The following is an 18,030-nucleotide window of genomic DNA, read 5'->3' as shown; positions in this document are numbered from 1 at the left end:
TTCCAAAGTGGTCATTGGGTGCAAAAGGTGGAAAAAATGACTTGTTAATATTTTCCATTAATATTATGCAATGGGAATAAAATAACCTTGGTTTCTTCAGAGCAGAGGCAAACAAGCCAATTGGTTACGACAGATTGGAACAGTAAATATTTGAATTTCTTGTGCAATCGTCTATTTCTTTTGCTCATTTAGTTTTTGATCAAATGGTCATCGTTCTATACTCTTCCAAAGTGGATTCTGTTGCTTTACTTAACAGGTAAGTTAAGTGATGTATACTGCATGTAACCTAATGTTATCAAATAACCACATAAAGTATATGCTAATGTTGTGTGTGTGGGGCAGGTGTGGGGGAGAAACATGCTGACATTTGTCATGGAATTTGGCTTTTTCCTGTCCTAAGGAAATTTAACAAAATGTAACAGCTAATTCTACAGTATTGCTATTGTAATGTGTGAACTATGCTCCTGAGTTAATAACTAAGTGTTTTGTTTTGCAAATGAACTTCAGATAACTAGAACAATATGGAACAGAGATGATTAAGAGGGGATCAATGGAAGTTTCCAAAATTCAGCAAGGTTTTTAGAGAATAAATAGTGAGAGGTTCTTCTGCTGGTTGTTAAATCCATAATAAATGAATATAAATTGAGGAATATCATTGGCAGAATTAATAATCAATAATTATTTCATACAGTTCCTTTTATATCCAGAGGACGTCTCAAGTTCCACCAGCACTGCACTGTAGTGTTAGCTTGGTCTGGGAATTCAAAGTCCCGATAGGGTATTTTGCTTACAAAATTCACAGCCAATTCAATTTACAATATATATTGTTAAGTGCTTTGAGACATCTCAACAATGTGATAAGGTGCTGTATTAAATGCAAGGAATATTATTATTATGGGACTTGAACCTAGTCCTGGTAGAACTTATCCAGCCTTGATTTATATGTTCTCCCTTCATACAGGTTTTTACACACTAAGCACCCTCTCTCAGGTTGAGATGGATAGCAGGTGGTTTGAACCTAGGTGCATGAGTGTGACCTTCTCAGTACTGTGAAGGGCTGTTTGTTGCCTTCAAAAAGCAAACTTAAAAAAGCACATTTGTTACTGAGTGTAAATACAGTAAATGTGTGGTAACTGGCTTAACTTGTCACTATCGCTTAAGTCATAATGCTGGCAATATCTCGGCCGCATATATTTATATATTTATAGATATGCCTAACTCACCACTCGTCAATAACTCATCACTAAGCCATTTTCCTTCGGAATGACGAGTTATTAGGAGTTTACTGTTACACACAATTATTTTATCTCACACATGAACCATTTGATCTGTATCAATTTAGAAATGCTGTTTGGTTAAACAGTGGAATCACCTTATAATGGGATCTGAAAATCTAACATCAGGCTTTAAAGATGGAGAGGGAGGAGGCAAGATGGAAGGACTCCAGGCTGGAGTTCCAAAGAGTGGAAGCCGAATGACTGAAATCTCACCCACAAATGATGGGTTGGATAAGGCAGAGGACATGAAGAAGGCCAGTGTTCCCTGAGGGTTGTACGTCAATCAGCAAGCTCACAGTTAGCGAGCTGACCAACAGTGCTCATATGCAGTTACAACAACAATAACAAAATTACATTTAAACAGTGTAAATACATTATAATCAAATTCATGTTGTAAAGAAATGTTTTATAACAGGGCTGTGTTGTATCTTGCTATATCTTGCCAATATGAGAATGGAATGTTCAAATGTTATCTAAAAAATGGCAACTATTATGGTAAAAAAACAGTCTTGACCTTCAAACTATACCATTTTACTGAAGATTTAGTTAATTATTTTGGAGAATCAAGAATGACATTTATTTTGTCACATTGTTTGATACAATGAGCAACTTTAGGACTGAAATCCCAGTACACAAATGTTGAAAGAGCTAATGCCAGTTTTTTGGGGGAGGGGAGGGGAGTTTAAGTCAGATATTCTAGGGGTGACATATGTCTTCTCTAGCACAATCCAACAATTGGGAAGGGGTACTGACAATCACAGCCTGGAAGTAAAAGGCCCTTTGGCAAAGTAGTTAGGTAGTTCAGCAAGGCACCCAGCAATTATCCGGGGTTCGGGGGATACCCAGGGTTGGAGCTTAGAGGCATCCACCACATCTGGTTACCAGGGTTTTATTAGCTCTTGGTTATGTATTGAATTCACAATCTCAGGCAATAGCTCATGATGCTGTGATTTGCAACACCAAACCCCACCTATCCTCTGGCAATGGCCTGCACAGTTGCTGTGAACAGTAGGAGAATTTCCCCAAACATTCCAGCCAATTTCATGCAGCCAATAAAGGATTACTACACATTGAGTTGCAGAAGAGTAGCTCATAACTACAAAACTAAAAAAAGCTGGTGGATAAATGCACAACAGGTTAACAGAAAATGCAATGGGGGAAATTTGGAAAATTGAAACTCAATTTTGAAATGCGTGGATTTTACTATCAATCACAACTCATCTGATTGTGTTGCAGCTACACTCCTGAGCACTGCAGCTAAAACAAGCTTTAACTAACAGGATGAATTTTAATTTTAGATGAGCCAATGATAGTTCTTAAAAGTGTCCAATTTATCAATGAGGTAATCAGTTTTAGTTCATAAATGTATTCAGAATGTTATGCACCATATCAATTTGAGATTGAATTGCACACTGTATGGAAATAATAAAGAATTCTCAACATACATTTTTTACATAAATTATAATTGAAATGGCCAGGTCCAGCAGTGCAATTACTGGAGCTCAGATTGGGGGACCAAAGATAAGATTCCAGTCTTTTCATTCACTGTTTCCCTCACTACATGATTTGCATGCATTTATGTGTGTTTGGGGGAATGGTGGAGAGAGAAGGGAATTTGGCAGATTGAATGAAAGCAGTATTAATAGTAGCTACAAGGATATCAAGAGTCTTCAGAATGAGGACTATAACATAGATGGAGATAGGCACAATTAACAAAGATAAAGAGGGGAATCATTACTGTTTTGGAAAGTGAAAAGGAAAGAAGAAACGAGTGTCAATCTTGTGAGGACAATGTCATCTGTCTTAGTTGGTAGCACACTTCTCTGAGTGAGCCTCTAGCCTCTGAGTCTAAGGCTTGTGGGTTCAATATCCACATTGGAACTTTGAATTCATGTAGTATAGGCTGATACTGTAAAGCAATGTTGGAGGTGTACTAATGTGGCAGCCAATTTGCACGTAGCCATGTCCCACAAACAGTCACAAAGTGACTGGCCAATTTTATTTTGGGGAATTGTTGGCCAGGACTTTGGGAGAAACTCCCTTCCCTTTTGATCTTTAATATCCACCTTAATAGGCAGACAGGACCTTGGTTTCATGTTACATCTGAAGGTCGGCTTTCTCTGTTACATCAAGAATGTCAGCCCAGACTGCAAGCTCAAAAACTCACAATGTGTGGTTTGAAATTACAACTTCCTGACTCAGAGGCAAGAGTGCTACCACAGTGCTGAGTCAGGCTGACAGATGTTACCAGGCTGACAACTGTATTGGCATGACTTGTATCCACACAATCCTCATCTGCTGTTTTAGGGAGGTGGAGGAGTGAGGGACACATCTCTCATTTCTTCCCTTTACTTGGAGAATATGATATACTTCCAGCTACCATATAACTGAACAAATACCATTTGGGGTTTTCAGCCAAAGCTGCAGCACTCTGAGGTAGTCTGGATGCCTACTTAGACATTGATTAAATTCCCCCCTTGTTCTATCAGTCTCAGAGGCAGCAGAAAATTGTAGATTTTAAGATTAATTGTTGTTCAGTATCATTGTAATGCTTAATTCCTTTACATGTTCAGAAACCTCTGATAGACACTTATACCTCCAAGGAGAATATTAGAACTTTTATTTGAAAAAAAGCCAATGCAAGATTTAAATCCAACTAGTTTTAGTCTGTATGACTAAAGATATTTACTATAATAATAATAATAATCCTTGCATTTGATATGGCGCATTATCATGTCATTGAGATGTCTCAAAGTACTTCACAGAATATATTGTAAAGTGAATTGACTGTATATTTTGTGGGCGAAACACAGCAGCCAATTGCACATAGCAGCGTCCCACAAACAGTCGTGCATTGAGTGACCAGATTAAGCATGACTTTATAAAACTGTAAAACCATGCTTTCGGTCATCTTTCACATCCCGAGCCCCTCACCTCCCACATTCAGCTCGGGTATTCTATTGTAAGAAAATTTAAAATTGCATAGAATTGCACAGAATTCTAAAACATTCTTAAATTCAGTGTTAATTTGGAAGCCATCTTTTTCTAAGAACTTTAACACACCAGCTTTCATGTTAATACTCACAATTTTGTGCAATATAAATAATAATAAATAATCCTTGCATTTGATATAACCCTTTTCATGTCTTCTAGACGTCTCCAAGCGCTTCACAGAATATACTGTAAAGTGAATTGACTGTATATTTGTGGGTGAAACGCAGCAGCCAATTGCGCAAGGCAGTGTCCCACAAACAGTTGTGGATTGAAGTGACCAATTTATTATTTTTTTCTTGAGGGATTATTATTATCTATAAATTTGATAACAATATATCGTTTTATCAATAATAATTTTAAGGCAAAGTAGTCATACAACAATAACAACTTGCATTTTTATAACGCCCTTCACGTGGCATAGCGTCCTTGAGCTCTTAACAAAATTCTGTGACTCTCTTTATAGAGCTTTATAAATAATAAATCTCTTTAGTACTCCCAAAACTCCAATTTGGCTCCCATTAATAATTAAGTGCTCATTTCACCGACAGGACAAAATGGCATCTAAAATATGGTCCCAATAGTGTGTGGCCGAGAAGGATTTCTAATCCAAATAATGGTTAGGTTACAAAGCTGTCACCTCTAACTTGACCTACAGTACAACAAATTACTTAATTGCACAAATAAACTTAAACTTCTACTAGCTTCTTCTTTATCATCTTTCAAGTGCACAGCACAGTACTGACTGTCACTTAGATAAATGAAGAGAATCAAAGTTCATGCTAGAAAAGAATACACTTTTCTGTAACAAATTTATTATAAGAGAATATTTGGCTGGATAAAAAGGTCATCTTGGAAAGATTTATTTTATTTGGAAGATTGGTGGTACATGTTGGAATGTAATAATCAACATTACTTGGCAAGTTATTGATCAATTCCAAATCTGGCAGACAGATCTATCAGTGAAAGGATTGAAAGACAATAGACTGAGCTTGGGTAAAGATTTATCATAAGTGAGGGCTGAGGGAATTGTGAATGAAAGCAAGCCTGACTGAAACCCAGCCAATTCCATTAACATATTGAAATCAAAAACGTAGATACGAATTTAGTAAACTAATACTAATTTGGTATGTTATACAACAACAACAACAAGATTCCATTTATTGAGCACCTTTCACGTCGGGAGGACGTCCCAAGGCGCTGCACAGTTGGGTCAGGACCCAAGCAGGGGGGAAATGGTCAGGGTGAGGGGAGGGAAGGGAGGGGGCGAGGAGGGGGAAGAGAGTTGAGAGGGGAGCTGAAGGCATGGTCAAAGAGAAAGGTCTTGAGACCGGCCTTGAAGGAGGAAAGGGAGGAGGCAAGGCGAAGGCACTGGGGGATAGAGTTCCAGAGCCGATGTTTACAAAAATAAACATTGATTTTAATGTGGCATTGCTTAGTGCTTAAGTTGCTAATACTGTAATTCTCCTATCAAATATTGCAATAATAAATAATCCTTGCTTTTGATTTAGTGCCTTAGCACATTGTCGAGAAGTTTCAGCATTTACTATGTATTTGTAGGTGGACACGACAGCCAATTTGTGTGCAGCAATGTCCTGCAATCAGCCATGAATAAATGACCAATTTTATTTGGGGTATTGTTGACCAGGTCACTTGGAGAAACTCTCTTCTCTTTCACCATATACATTACATCTGAGCAGACTCATCACAGTGCACATGTACCCTCCCACCTGCCCGATGACCAGTGACAAACACGACTCTTTCGTTCTCAAATCTATAATTCCTTAGGATGTGAAAGCGTGGGAGCAAGCAATTTGATTATCATTCAGCTAATTAAATATTTTATGACAATTCAAATATATTTTTCTCATTAAAACAAAATGTATCCCCATAGAAAACTCCTGCCAGTTTTTACCCCATCTGCAAGATACCTTGGCAGGCCATGCCAATAAAATTCAGATAACACCAGGATAGGAAGGAATCCTGCACTCACCATGGAGATGTTTCCCAGGTGCCTACCATGTTGAGCTTCTTGCTTGGTTTCAAAAGGCAGCTGGATAAGCCCAACAACTTGCATTTATATAGCGTCCTTCTTTGAGACACTACTCTATAGGGCTTGGCAATGAGCCTGAAAGAGAGGGGCGGTGACCATAGGCTTGGTCAAAGAGGGAGGTCGTCAGGTGCCATCTGAAGATGGACAAGGAGGGGAGAAGTTGGAGGGAATGAGGCAGTGATTTCCAGAGTTTTGTGGGTAGTGGCTGAAATATGCCACCAATGGTGGACCTCAATACCTAAAAAGAGATAAATACCTAAAAAGAAGTCAACTACAAGGTTATGTTGAAAGCGCTGAAAGGATTGCGCTTAAAAGAGACAGCACAGACATGATGGGCCAAATGGACTTCTTCTGTACTGTACATTTCTATTGCTCTATGGTTCAGTCTATCAAAACTGGCTGACCATACAAACTATACGTGTTGAAGCTGAGAGCAAAACTGAATTGAACATTAGAAAGAACCGCATGTCCAACGATATGGAAAATATGTGAGGGGTATTTACTATTCAGAGAAAAATGTTTTTCTGTGTGCAAGTGAATAAATTGTTTCTTTTTTTTGTTCAAATGAATGTGTGTGGGTGCAGAGGATTGAAAATGAAAACATTATTGAAATTAGCAGGAAGATAAAATAACATCTACAACATTAACTAAAAGAAATATCAACACCAATTTGCAAAAATAGGATGCATTTTGTTCCTGGGAACGCTTGCTTTATAGATTATCATATATCATTCAGCCATGAAATCTGAGTAATTTCTTCACTGTTGCTGAAGCAGCTGGCAGCATTAAAGGAATGCAAAATGTCATGTTTTTAACAGAGAGGAATCGCTCTGGGATGCTAAAAGAACTTCATGCTGTGTAACATACTCCTCCTATTTAATGTATTTCTTGGCTTCAATACTAACAGGCAACATTGTTTAACACCAGCATGATGCATGGGGAGGGGAAGAATTTGTCACAGCACAAATTGTGGTGCAGACACAATCTGCTGCCAATATCAGAATAGAAAAAAGTGTTGCACTTATTTACTTTTATTGACTTTCTCCTTGTAAATCTTCCTATTCCTGAAAAAATATATATTTTTCAAAACAGTTAGATTTTTATGTTTAGAAAGAGACTCTGTGGTCTATGATTACCTTCAAACTACTTAATGTGAGCTACAGAGGTAATAATGATGCGCACTCACCCTTGCTCTTCCAGGGATTATATTTTATATTTCCCTTTGGTGCTTTGGATATTTCTATAGATGTAAGTGGTAAGTAAATGCAAACACATTAATAAAGTAACAAGTTAACAAAGCGTTTTCTAAGATCTTAAAATGGTATTATTTAACGAGCTTTGTAGAATATCAGGCAGTCAAGAAAGATTCTTTGGATCTCTTTAATGAGAAATCAAATGACTGGCTTTTCAATTAGTTTACCTGCCAAACAGTAGTCAGTGATTTACCAACCTCTTTGCTCCAAAGATCATTTTTATTACTGTTTTATACAATTGATGGAAAATGTATATATATATATTTTAAAATGTTACTTTCTAAAGCTATATTTTATGTGCTTACTATTTGCGTGGTGCAAAGACTATAAAAAAAAGTAAATGACATTATTGAAGTTGTGATTTAAATGATTATTTAATTGGTTTGTTTCCAGATTGTAATTCAGCATTACATTTGCATTTAATTCTGCAGGTGTTTCTTTTTCTGAAGAATGGGAGACTGGTCGTTACTAGGGAGACTGCTGGATAGCGTTCACTCACATTCTACAGTGATTGGCAAAATTTGGCTGACTGTATTGTTTGTGTTCCGGATCCTACTGCTTGGGGCTGGTGCAGAAGATGTTTGGGGTGACGAACAGTCTGGTTTTCTTTGCAACACCCAACAACCAGGTTGTGAAAATGTTTGCTATGACAAGGCTTTCCCCATCTCACACATTCGCTTCTGGGTCCTCCAAATCATCTTCGTTTCAACCCCTACCCTGGTCTACCTTGGACATGTCTTGCATGTAATCCACCAAGAAGAAAAAGTGAGATGTCAACATGATGAGATGGAAATACTTGTCCAAAAACGCAAGACATCCAAGCATATTGTAAATAATGGAAAAGTGAAAATGCAAGGCACCCTATTATGCACCTACTTGCTAAATGTTTTGTGTAAAATTATATTGGAAATTGGTTTCGGAGTGGGTCAATGGTATCTTTATGGATTCACTTTAGAACCTCTGTTTGTATGTGAAAGGAGTCCTTGTCCACATAAGGTGGATTGCTTCATTTCTCGTCCAACAGAAAAGTCCATCTTCATTATCTTCATGTTGGCTATGGCTGGTGTATCACTTGCTCTGAATTTAGTTGAAATATTTTACATTATTTGTAGGCAGATAACAGGTCGGAAAAGGAAGCTTAGGTCACAGGTGTATTCCAAAAATGCCTTAAAGTATTCCACACCACCTTTTGTTTCTGGCGGAATTTCAATAAGCTCTACAACAAGGCCTCTAAGTTCAATAGAAAATTACAGCAGCAAGGATCCTAACTTCCAGAACACCATGAATTTGAAGATTGAAAATTCTGGGGGGAAACAAAGCTCTGATTCACAAAATATTGGTAAGGAGGATTTGGGAAAGATTTCTAAGGAGGATGAGAGCAAAATGCAACATAAGGTGACAGGGGAGAAGATAGGTGAGGTGCATCAACCTTTTTTAGGGGAATGTCAGGGGACCGGTAGCGATGAGAGTATCAAGATTCAGGGAGAGGGACAAATGTAAACAGGAGCAACAGGCCCTAAATATTTCAACTGAAGGAATTGTTATTTAACATGACCATGTTTCATATGATCGCTTCCTGGACTCCTTTAACAGGGCAATGGAACTATAATAAAACCCCATATGAAATTGGTCTTTCACTTCACAGCTGATTGTGGGACATCGCTTGTGGAAATTGCCTACCTCATTCACCCACAAATACACAGTCCCTACACGTCATAGTAAAATCCTGTGAAACGCTTTGAGATGTCTCAAGCTATTATTAATAGACTTAAGATCACAAAAGAGGTATGGATAATGAAGGACCTCAGACCCATTTGATTTCATCCTTCCAGAATATCAAAACTTAGTTATTTCAACATCACCTGTTTCCTAAATGAGTCCAGCCTCAACCATCTTTTTGGTAACTCATTCCAGGCCTTATTTATCCAGTATCCGTCCTGATATTGTCCTTTACAACTCTGAATCTATGTCCTTTTACCCTAATGTCTTGGCTTGAAAGTATGATTCAGATCCCATTGAACAACTTACATAACTTTATAAGGTGCCTTCAAAGATGGCTCATTTCAAGGCTGAAGAGCTCCGATTCATCCAGTTGCTTCTCATAGCTCACCTCTCTCAGAATGGGGCTCAACCATGTTGCTGTTCTCAGCATTGCTTTTAGGCCTGGGCAGTATCTGCATATCACCCACTCAGAATATATTGAGTATTCAAGAGGCCTCTGTGACCTGCTGCCCCTTATCAACCTGTCCTTTCCCTCTGCTCAGCAGGCTCCCGCTCCACGTTCCCTGACTGGCTCCCCCCATCATCGGTGGTTGGGCCTTCAGCCTCTCCAACCCTACCCTTTGGAACCCCAACCCACATTCCATTCGCCTTGCTCCCTCTCTTTCCTCCTTGAAGGCATATCTTAAGACCCTCCTCTTCAACCGAACCTTTGATCATCCTACTACCCTCCCTGCCCTCCACCCTCCCTTACACCAACCCCACAACCCACCCCCCGAATCCCTGACTGTCCAGGACCTTGGGATGTCCTCCTGAAGTGAAAGGCGCTTTACAAATGTAATTTTGTATTGGATTAATTCATTTGAAAATTCTTAACTTCAATCTTAAAATGATTTCCTGATGATCTTTTTAAGAACTGCCTAAAAAACTATTTCCAAAATGAGATTGAATTTAAGAATTTTCCAATATGTTGTTTTTCATAAATTTTAAATCTAAATCCTTAAGGCAATGACAATGTAAAAATTCCATCACAGGTGCAGGCTGAGAGTGATCTGATCTCATGTGATTTGACAATATCGTCAAACATCTTTATTGTTTATTTGTGTATAAGGAGACATTAGAACACAAATGATATTTCTCTGATATCTAGAATGACAGCACAATTTCAAACCATCTTCAATGGTTGTCAGTAAATGAACTTTCACAAATGCTTTTTAAAAGATTTTCTGAGTGTTGATAAGAAGAATGACGAATAAAATATTCATTTTAATTAAAAATGTGTTTATTGATTAATTTCAGAAAAAATGCTATTGATTTGTTTCATAGGAATACTCATGAAGTATTTGTATGTGAGCCTGACTTAGTTGGTAGCATTCTTTCCTCTAAGTTGGAAGTTTGTGAGTTCAAGTCCCAGGTCCGGACTTGGAACTCATACCGTTTAAGCTGATTAAGATGAGTTTAAACTCCAATGGAGTGCTGAGGGAGTGCTGTATTGTTGGAGGTGCCATCTTCAGATGAGATGTTAAACCAAGGCCATATCTGTCTGTTCAGGTGGATTTTAGAAATGCCAGTATTCGAAAACAGAAGGAAGTTTCTCCCGGTGACCTGGCCATCCATCTCCTAAATAAAATTGATCATTCATTTATAATATAATAATCCATACATTTGATATAGTGGCTCATCATGTCGTTGAGATGTCTCAAAGTGTTTCACAGGATATACTGTAAAGTGTAGCGACTGTGTGTTGTATGGGCGAAAAGCCGCAGCCGATTAAGCACAATGACTTCCCACAAACAGTCATGGATTGTGTGACCAAATTATTATTATTATTTGTAATATTTACATTGCAGCTCCCTAGCTGAACGCACTGATCATAATTAGTGTTTACAATAATAATTAATAATAATTCCATGTTGATTGACTTTTATATAAACGGAACAACACTCACTGCTGACAAAAATGTTAAAATCCTTTGCGCCTATTGTCAGACTAAACGTTTCTTGGCTGTTTGTGCGACATTGCTGTGCACAAATTGGTTGCCATGTTCTCCCACAAAATGTACAGTCAATATACTTTAAATAAATCCTCTGAAGTGTTTTGAGACACCCAAAATCAAATGTAAAAATTATTATTATTATTTAATTATTATGATAAGCAAAATTCCAGCCACAAAACCAGTCTTTGCCAGCCTTTAGGATCATGTTTTTCTTTGAAAATTTGGATATGAATCATATAAATTCAACTGCAAAATGAGTGATTAGTGCAAAGAATTCCGATTTGCAAATACAGTAGAACCATGTGATAAGGAGGTAGTTGGGGGCATGAAATACCAACCTGCCTTATAATGGGGCACTATTGTCAGTCAGTGCTTCATGTACATGTGCGCAGAGCTTTCCTGTAACTCCCCGCCTCTATCCCTCCCTCTCGGCCCCTCTATTTATCTTTAAATCCCATCATAAAATACAATCTTTTCGGCCATGCCTATGGTCATCTCCCCCTCCCACTTCTTCTTTGCTTGGCATCACCCCAACACTGTGAAGTGCACTGAGGCACTATCCTATGTGAAGGACTCTATGATAAATGCAAGTAGTTGTTGCTTATTGGCTTGAATAAGAAAAACAAGACAAGCACAACAACTTACATTTATACATGCCCATCAGCAGGGTAGCATCTTGGAGCGTTCATAGCAGGAGGCATAATATGAGATTCCTTGCTTTTTCATGTCTCTATCTCAAAGCCCTACAAAGCGAGTCGTGGTCGAGCAGGGTGACAGCAGATTTGTAGGCAAAATTGGCAGCTGAGTTGCATGCAGCAAAGGCCTACAAAAGGCCATAAAGTGAATGATCAATTTAGGAAAATGGCTGCCATGCTGGACATCTCAGTCAGTGCATGGTCCATTCCTGGAGTCCTGTAGCTCAGTGGTTAGAGTACTTGCCTCACAAACGAGAGACCTGGATTCGATTCCTGGCAGGACAAAACCTTGGGCAAGTTTCCTTACTCCACACGCCTGATGCCTCAAGAAAAATTTTAATAAATAATAATTTGGTCACTCAATCCACGACTGTTTGTGGGACACTGCTGTGCGCAATTGACTGCCGCATTTCTCCCACAAATATACAGTTAATTCACTTTATAGTATATTCTGTGAAGTGCTTTGAGATGTCTAGAAGGTGTGAAAAGTGCTCTATCAAATGCAAGGATCATTATTCAACTTTTACATCAGCCTCCATCTCAGCCTGGGCTCCTCTAAGCCTACACCTCATCCCCTGACAGGCGTTGGAGCAAAATAACTCTTGGTTTTCTTGCCATCTGATGTCCAGGACTCTCCTTTAAATGCAATCATTTTTGCATTTGATCTTGGATTTATTGTAAAGTTTAGTGATTGCATTTTGTAGGTGATGCAGTGAAAATGTAGTGGAGGAATATTTCCAGAATGATCTGAAAGCGAAACAATGATGCCCCCTAGAGGTGAACAATAAAATGTTTCAAACCAAAGTTTCACCACAAAGCAAATGCATGGTTCACGATCCCTGTATTACATTTTATTTGAGTAAAGCTTACAAACATAATATTTTTTTAAAAATCAGCATTCAAATAAAGTACATTGTAAAACTAGAACATTCCTTCAAGAAGCACACCAAACCCAATGCTATATTTGTGGTTTAGTTATACAATATAATATATATTTATATAGAGCTTTTCACATTGAGCGTATGTCCCAAACTTCTGTCATAACTGATGCTTATGAATCAAATCTCAAAAAATTCTCTCCAAACAAATGATAAAAGCTGGTACAGGATATGAGCGGCACATTTTGCTGAATATCGGCATTTAACAATAGAGATTGATTATACTAAATTAGCAGATTTGAAACCAACAATTTCTAATTGAAAGAACAAAATCAACAATGACTTGCATTTATGTAGCATGCTGCACATGGTAGTGTCTCAGAGTGCATCAAAAGCTGAGCTGGATAGAGAAGGGAAGTCACCGAAGGCATGGTCGAAGAGAAAAGTCTTCAGATGTGATTTGAAGGCAGGCAAAGAGGGGTCAAGATGGAAGAAATCAGGCAGGGAGTTGCAGAGATTTTGAGCATAGTGGCAGAAAGCATGGCCGTAAATAGCGGAACGAAGGGGATGATGGATGTGCAGAAGACCCAAGCCAGCTGAGAAAAGGTAACAACGATAGTTTGCATTCATGTCTAAAATCAAACATCTTGTGTCTTTCGTGTAAAATCAAACATTTTGAAGATCTGTTCTACTTGTTTGTGATGATGTAATTCTGCATGTATTCCGCAATGGCGCTTACATTGCTTAATGTATGTCTATTGTTCAATATTGGCTGAGAACAGAAAACATTTGTGGTACACATTGCTAAATATTGATGACATAATTTCAATATGACATGGATCTGTTTCAGCTTTAATCCTTTTGTGGTCAGGCAGTATTCCAGGGCACTGCTGATGGAGTTCCAGAGCCTCAGGGCTGAGAGGCTGAAGGCCCGGCCACCGATGGTAGGGCGGTTAGGGCGAGGGATGTGGAGCAGACCAGAGCCAGAGGAACGGAGAATACGGGCAGGTAAGTAGGGGGACAGTAGGTCGGAGAGGTAGGAGGGAGCAAGGCCGTGAATGGCCTTGTAGGTGAGGATGCGGATCTTGAATTCGATCCTCTGGGGGATGGGGAGCCAGTGGAGGCGAGCGAGGGTGGGAGTGATGTGGTCGCGAAGCCTGGTGCGGGACAGTACATGAGCTGCAGAGTTCTGAATGACCTGCAGCTTGTGGAGGGAGGTGGCGGGAAGGCCGGCGAGGAGAGAGTTCCCATAGTCCAGCCTTGAGGTGATAAAGGCGTGGACCAGAGTTTCAGCAGCGTGAGGGGTGAGGTAGTGCCTTAGTCTGGCGATGTTCCGGAGGTGGTGGAAGGCAGTGCGAGTTGTGGCGCGGATGTGGGGAAGAAAGGACAGCTCAGGGTCGAACAGAACACCGAGGTTCCTGATTGGCTTTGAGAGGTGGAGAGTGCAGCCTTGGATGCTGATGCTGTCAGCGCCTGAGGTGCGGAGGCGCTGACGTGAGCCAATCAGGAGGGCCTCAGTTTTGCACACGTTGAGCTGAAGAAAGTTATCTCTCATCCAGGACTCGATGTCAGACAGGCAGCTGTCAGGACATCGGTGGTCGTGGAGTTGAGGGTAGAAGAGGAAAGGTAGAGTTGGGTGTCATCCGCATACATGTGGAAGTTGACCCCATGTCTGTGGATGATGTCACCAAGGGGGAGCATATAGAGGGTGAAGAGGAGGGGACCGAGGACAGAGCCCTGAGGGATGCCACACAAGATAGTCTCAAGCCTTGGCTCTTGCCAACCTGTGCCTAATACTTTCCGGAATCAGGTAAGCAGAATGCATCCTTCCAGGGAAAAAGCGCACATTCCATTCCAATAATCTATCTATGAGATTTCCATATGAAGGTGAGGTGCATGGAACTCTCAGCTTGGTTTGGATACTCTTAAGCATGGCGATGGGTTTCTGCATGTGTCAGACACCTGGCTGACAAAAAAAGTGTTCAGGCAAACCACAAAACTAGGATCAAAACGTGAGGAATGTATTCTATTTTATCCAATTTATCTATTTCAAACCTCCGCCGCCCGATACTCACCCGCACAAACCCCCCCATCACACCAGTCCTTGTCAGGCTCCACTGGCACCAATTACCGAACAGTTCTATTTCAAGATCCTCTCACTTGTTTTCAAATCCCCTCATGCCCTCACACCTCCCTACCTATCCGACCTGCTTACTCCCCCACTCCACCACCCACAGCCTCCACTCGGCTGGCTCCGGCCTCCTGTTTGTCCCTTGTGCCCTCCATTCCACCATTGGTGGCTGTGCTTTCCCTTTAGCCACTATGCCTGGAAACTCTGGAACATTCTCCCTCAATCCCTCCACCTTGCCCCCTCCCTCCCCACCTTCAAATACCAGCTAGACACCTTTGTTTTTGTTAGTGCTTACGATTACCTCCCCCCTCACTCTCCCCCGACTCATGGTCAGACTCTGTCCATGTCAAGCTATGTCACTGTAGCTCCGGGACACTACCCCGCATGAAAGGCGCTATATAAATACAATCTTTTGTTGTCTATAAGGACTTAGACTATTTAAAAAAATTCTAAAGGGAACCAACTTCTAGAGGTTTCGATTGGCATAAAATATAGAACTGCTACTAAGGTACATTCAGGATTTGTCCACTCCCCTCCATTCACCCAATTCACTTTCAGTGTGAGACAATGAGTATGTGAGAGAAGAGTATGAGTGTATATGAAAGGTATGAGACACTGAGGGTGTGAGAGTGAGGGGAGAATGAGTGAGTATGAGCTGTTGTTTTGGAAAAACTAATTTTAGTATTGAATTAGGCAGGAATTCGGTGAACTATTTAAGATCTGTTAGGATATGCTTGGTGTCAGGATTGAAACCCTGCATTAATTTGCCTACAAATGCACAGTTGCTACACTTTACAGTAAATTCTGTGAAAATGCTTTGGGACATTACAATGATGTCAAAAGGTGCTATACTGAAAAACGGAAGCACTATTATATTAATATTGCTTAATGCCTGGGCTGTCATGAACTCCACGATGGAAAATTATCAACAGCCAAGATATTAACTGCTTGCTTTTCAAGAGTCAAATTATATTTGTATCAATAAGCCAAGTTAGGTGGTGTTAGTTGGTGGCTTCCTACAAGTTAAATATTCCTCTGAACATTTGTTTTAAATTCACTGGTATTTTACATGTTTTAAACAAGAGGGCGCAATAACTCCACATTTCCTAAGAATGCCAGTTTTCACATTCATTGCAATAGTCTGGTTCTCACAGAATAACAGGGCTGCCTGAATGGTTTATATTTTTTATGCCAGGTAGCCATCGAATTGTTTATAGGGCTATGCAGCTCGTTTTGTTCCATCCTGTTTACAATGCTGTGTTTCTTAATAACAAGTGTGTCTGTGTCACGTCCTCCCAATATAAAGGGAAACACATAGACTGGCAATTGGAGAACTGAAATAAATAACTGTTAACGCCACAGGTATATAAATGCACCGGAATACACAATTCAAGATGTCTTTTTAATGAAACACCTCTCTCCCTCACTGTTTTTGAGCACTGGTCCATTTGTGGAATAAGGCAGTGAAAGGAATGGAACAGTTGTGAAATGGGGCACTCAGATGCAAACCCAACTTTTTGCAAAGCTTCATTTTGTACGAACAGCTTTTGTTTTTAAAATTAAAAAAGAAAACATTTTTTTCTCTCTTTTCAAACTTCCATGTCTAGTGGAGCCCCTTCTCTCTCTCTCTCTCTCTCCTACACACACAGTGCTACATGTTAAGGTTTATTAAAATTTCCACTTCAATAAATTTTTAAATAAACCTGAGACGTTAAATCCTTCACTACATGTGAGAAATTTTGAGTAGTATTTTTGAGGGAACGTATATTAGTTGCAAAGTTGGTTGCAAACTGTTTTTGTTTGATTTATCATTCCTGACTTGTACATGCATAAGTTTCTCTTTTGTAACAAACGGTGCGATCGTCAACCGTTTTAGCTAATAATAAAGTTTTCTTTATTGTTAATAAATAATGCATAATATAATATAACACGATAAGTTTGCAATAAATAATATAAACACTTCATAACAATAAAGTTCGTGCAATTTTGAAATCCAAAATGTCTAAGAAAAGACAATTCCACAAGTTTAACTTGTGACCTTCCGGACAAGTAAGTCTCAAAGGAGACTTTTTTTTTTGCAATGAAACAAACTTTGATCAGGGTGGAAGTTTCAGATCACGACTGACTGACTGACCGATTTGTGGCAAAATGATTTCTTGATAAAAGAGCCACTGAAAGCCACACTGAGTGACACTGTTTTCTTCCATTGTCAATCAAGTTCCTCTGTGGAATCTGTAGCTGTCCCTCAGTATGGACTCTGTCCTGGGCTCAGGGTATGTTCTGGTGTGGAAGGAGCTAACTCTCGATCCACTCACATTCCTGCCAGGAAATCAGCTTCGGCTATAAATCGGGAAGGGATTTCGTCTTTGTACTTATTGCATCTTTGTTTGAAACACCTTCTGCCAAAGTTGCACCCCACAAAATCTCTCTCTCACTCTCTCTCTCTCTCTATATATATATGCATTTAAATGACTGCAACGATCGGGTTAACACCGATCGAAACGATTCGCAATTTCAAATTGTGGATTTTCTCAAATTCTGAAAAAGATCCCCAGTGTTATTGAAACGCCTGGTGTTGTTTGAAAAGTTTGCAATCTCAATGGAAAAAGAGCATGTCTAGAAAATTGGTGCAGAAAGGACTAAATAACGTGTGTGTGTGTGTTAGTGTTAAAGATCCCCTTGTGATCAGAATGGCTCTGTCTGTAGCACGATATTAAATAACCACTTTGAACAGAAATAACTGATGAGCCGTTTCATTTCCTGAACAGTTATGGAGGAAAAAAAAAGCCACAGTTTCAAATTGTGCATTTGGTCAGATTGTGAACAGATTGTCAACACACCAACAGCACATATTCCAATTGAGGGAAAATAAAGTTGATCCTTGGATTCACAACCATTTTTCCACAGTGCATCCTTTTCAACATCACCATCGGGGAAAATGCAGGGGGTGTGGGGGGGTGTGGGGGGGGGGAGAAACCTTGCCCTGCAAATGTTTTTTCTTGGGGGCTTTTGTGCAGATTAGGAGAAGCTGAAGCAG

General features: G+C 39.6%; 1 protein-coding gene across 1 annotated transcript; it reads left to right on the top strand.

The window, feature by feature from the left end:
• The first annotated feature begins 197 nt into the window (after positions 1-197).
• On the top strand, positions 198-9,923 carry LOC103182598 (gap junction Cx32.2 protein-like). The gene is made up of 2 exons (XM_007899669.2): positions 198-256; positions 8,006-9,923. The coding sequence occupies exon 2, from the start codon at positions 8,025-8,027 to the stop codon at positions 9,072-9,074; it is 1,050 nt and encodes a 349-aa protein (XP_007897860.1). The 5' UTR covers positions 198-256; positions 8,006-8,024; the 3' UTR covers positions 9,075-9,923.
• The last annotated feature ends 8,107 nt before the right edge of the window (positions 9,924-18,030 follow it).

The sequence above is a fragment of the Callorhinchus milii genome, unplaced genomic scaffold (assembly GCF_018977255.1).
Source record: "Callorhinchus milii isolate IMCB2004 unplaced genomic scaffold, IMCB_Cmil_1.0 Scaffold3, whole genome shotgun sequence".
Classification (NCBI taxonomy): Eukaryota; Metazoa; Chordata; class Chondrichthyes; order Chimaeriformes; family Callorhinchidae; genus Callorhinchus; species Callorhinchus milii.
Note: the sequence above shows the minus strand (reverse complement) of the source record. Positions and strands in the feature narration are given on the sequence as shown.

Excerpts from the sequence above, each read along its gene's own strand:
- LOC103182598 (XM_007899669.2), top strand. The coding sequence starts at position 8,025 with ATGGGAGACTGGTCGTTACTAGGGAGACTGCTGGATAGCGTTCACTCA.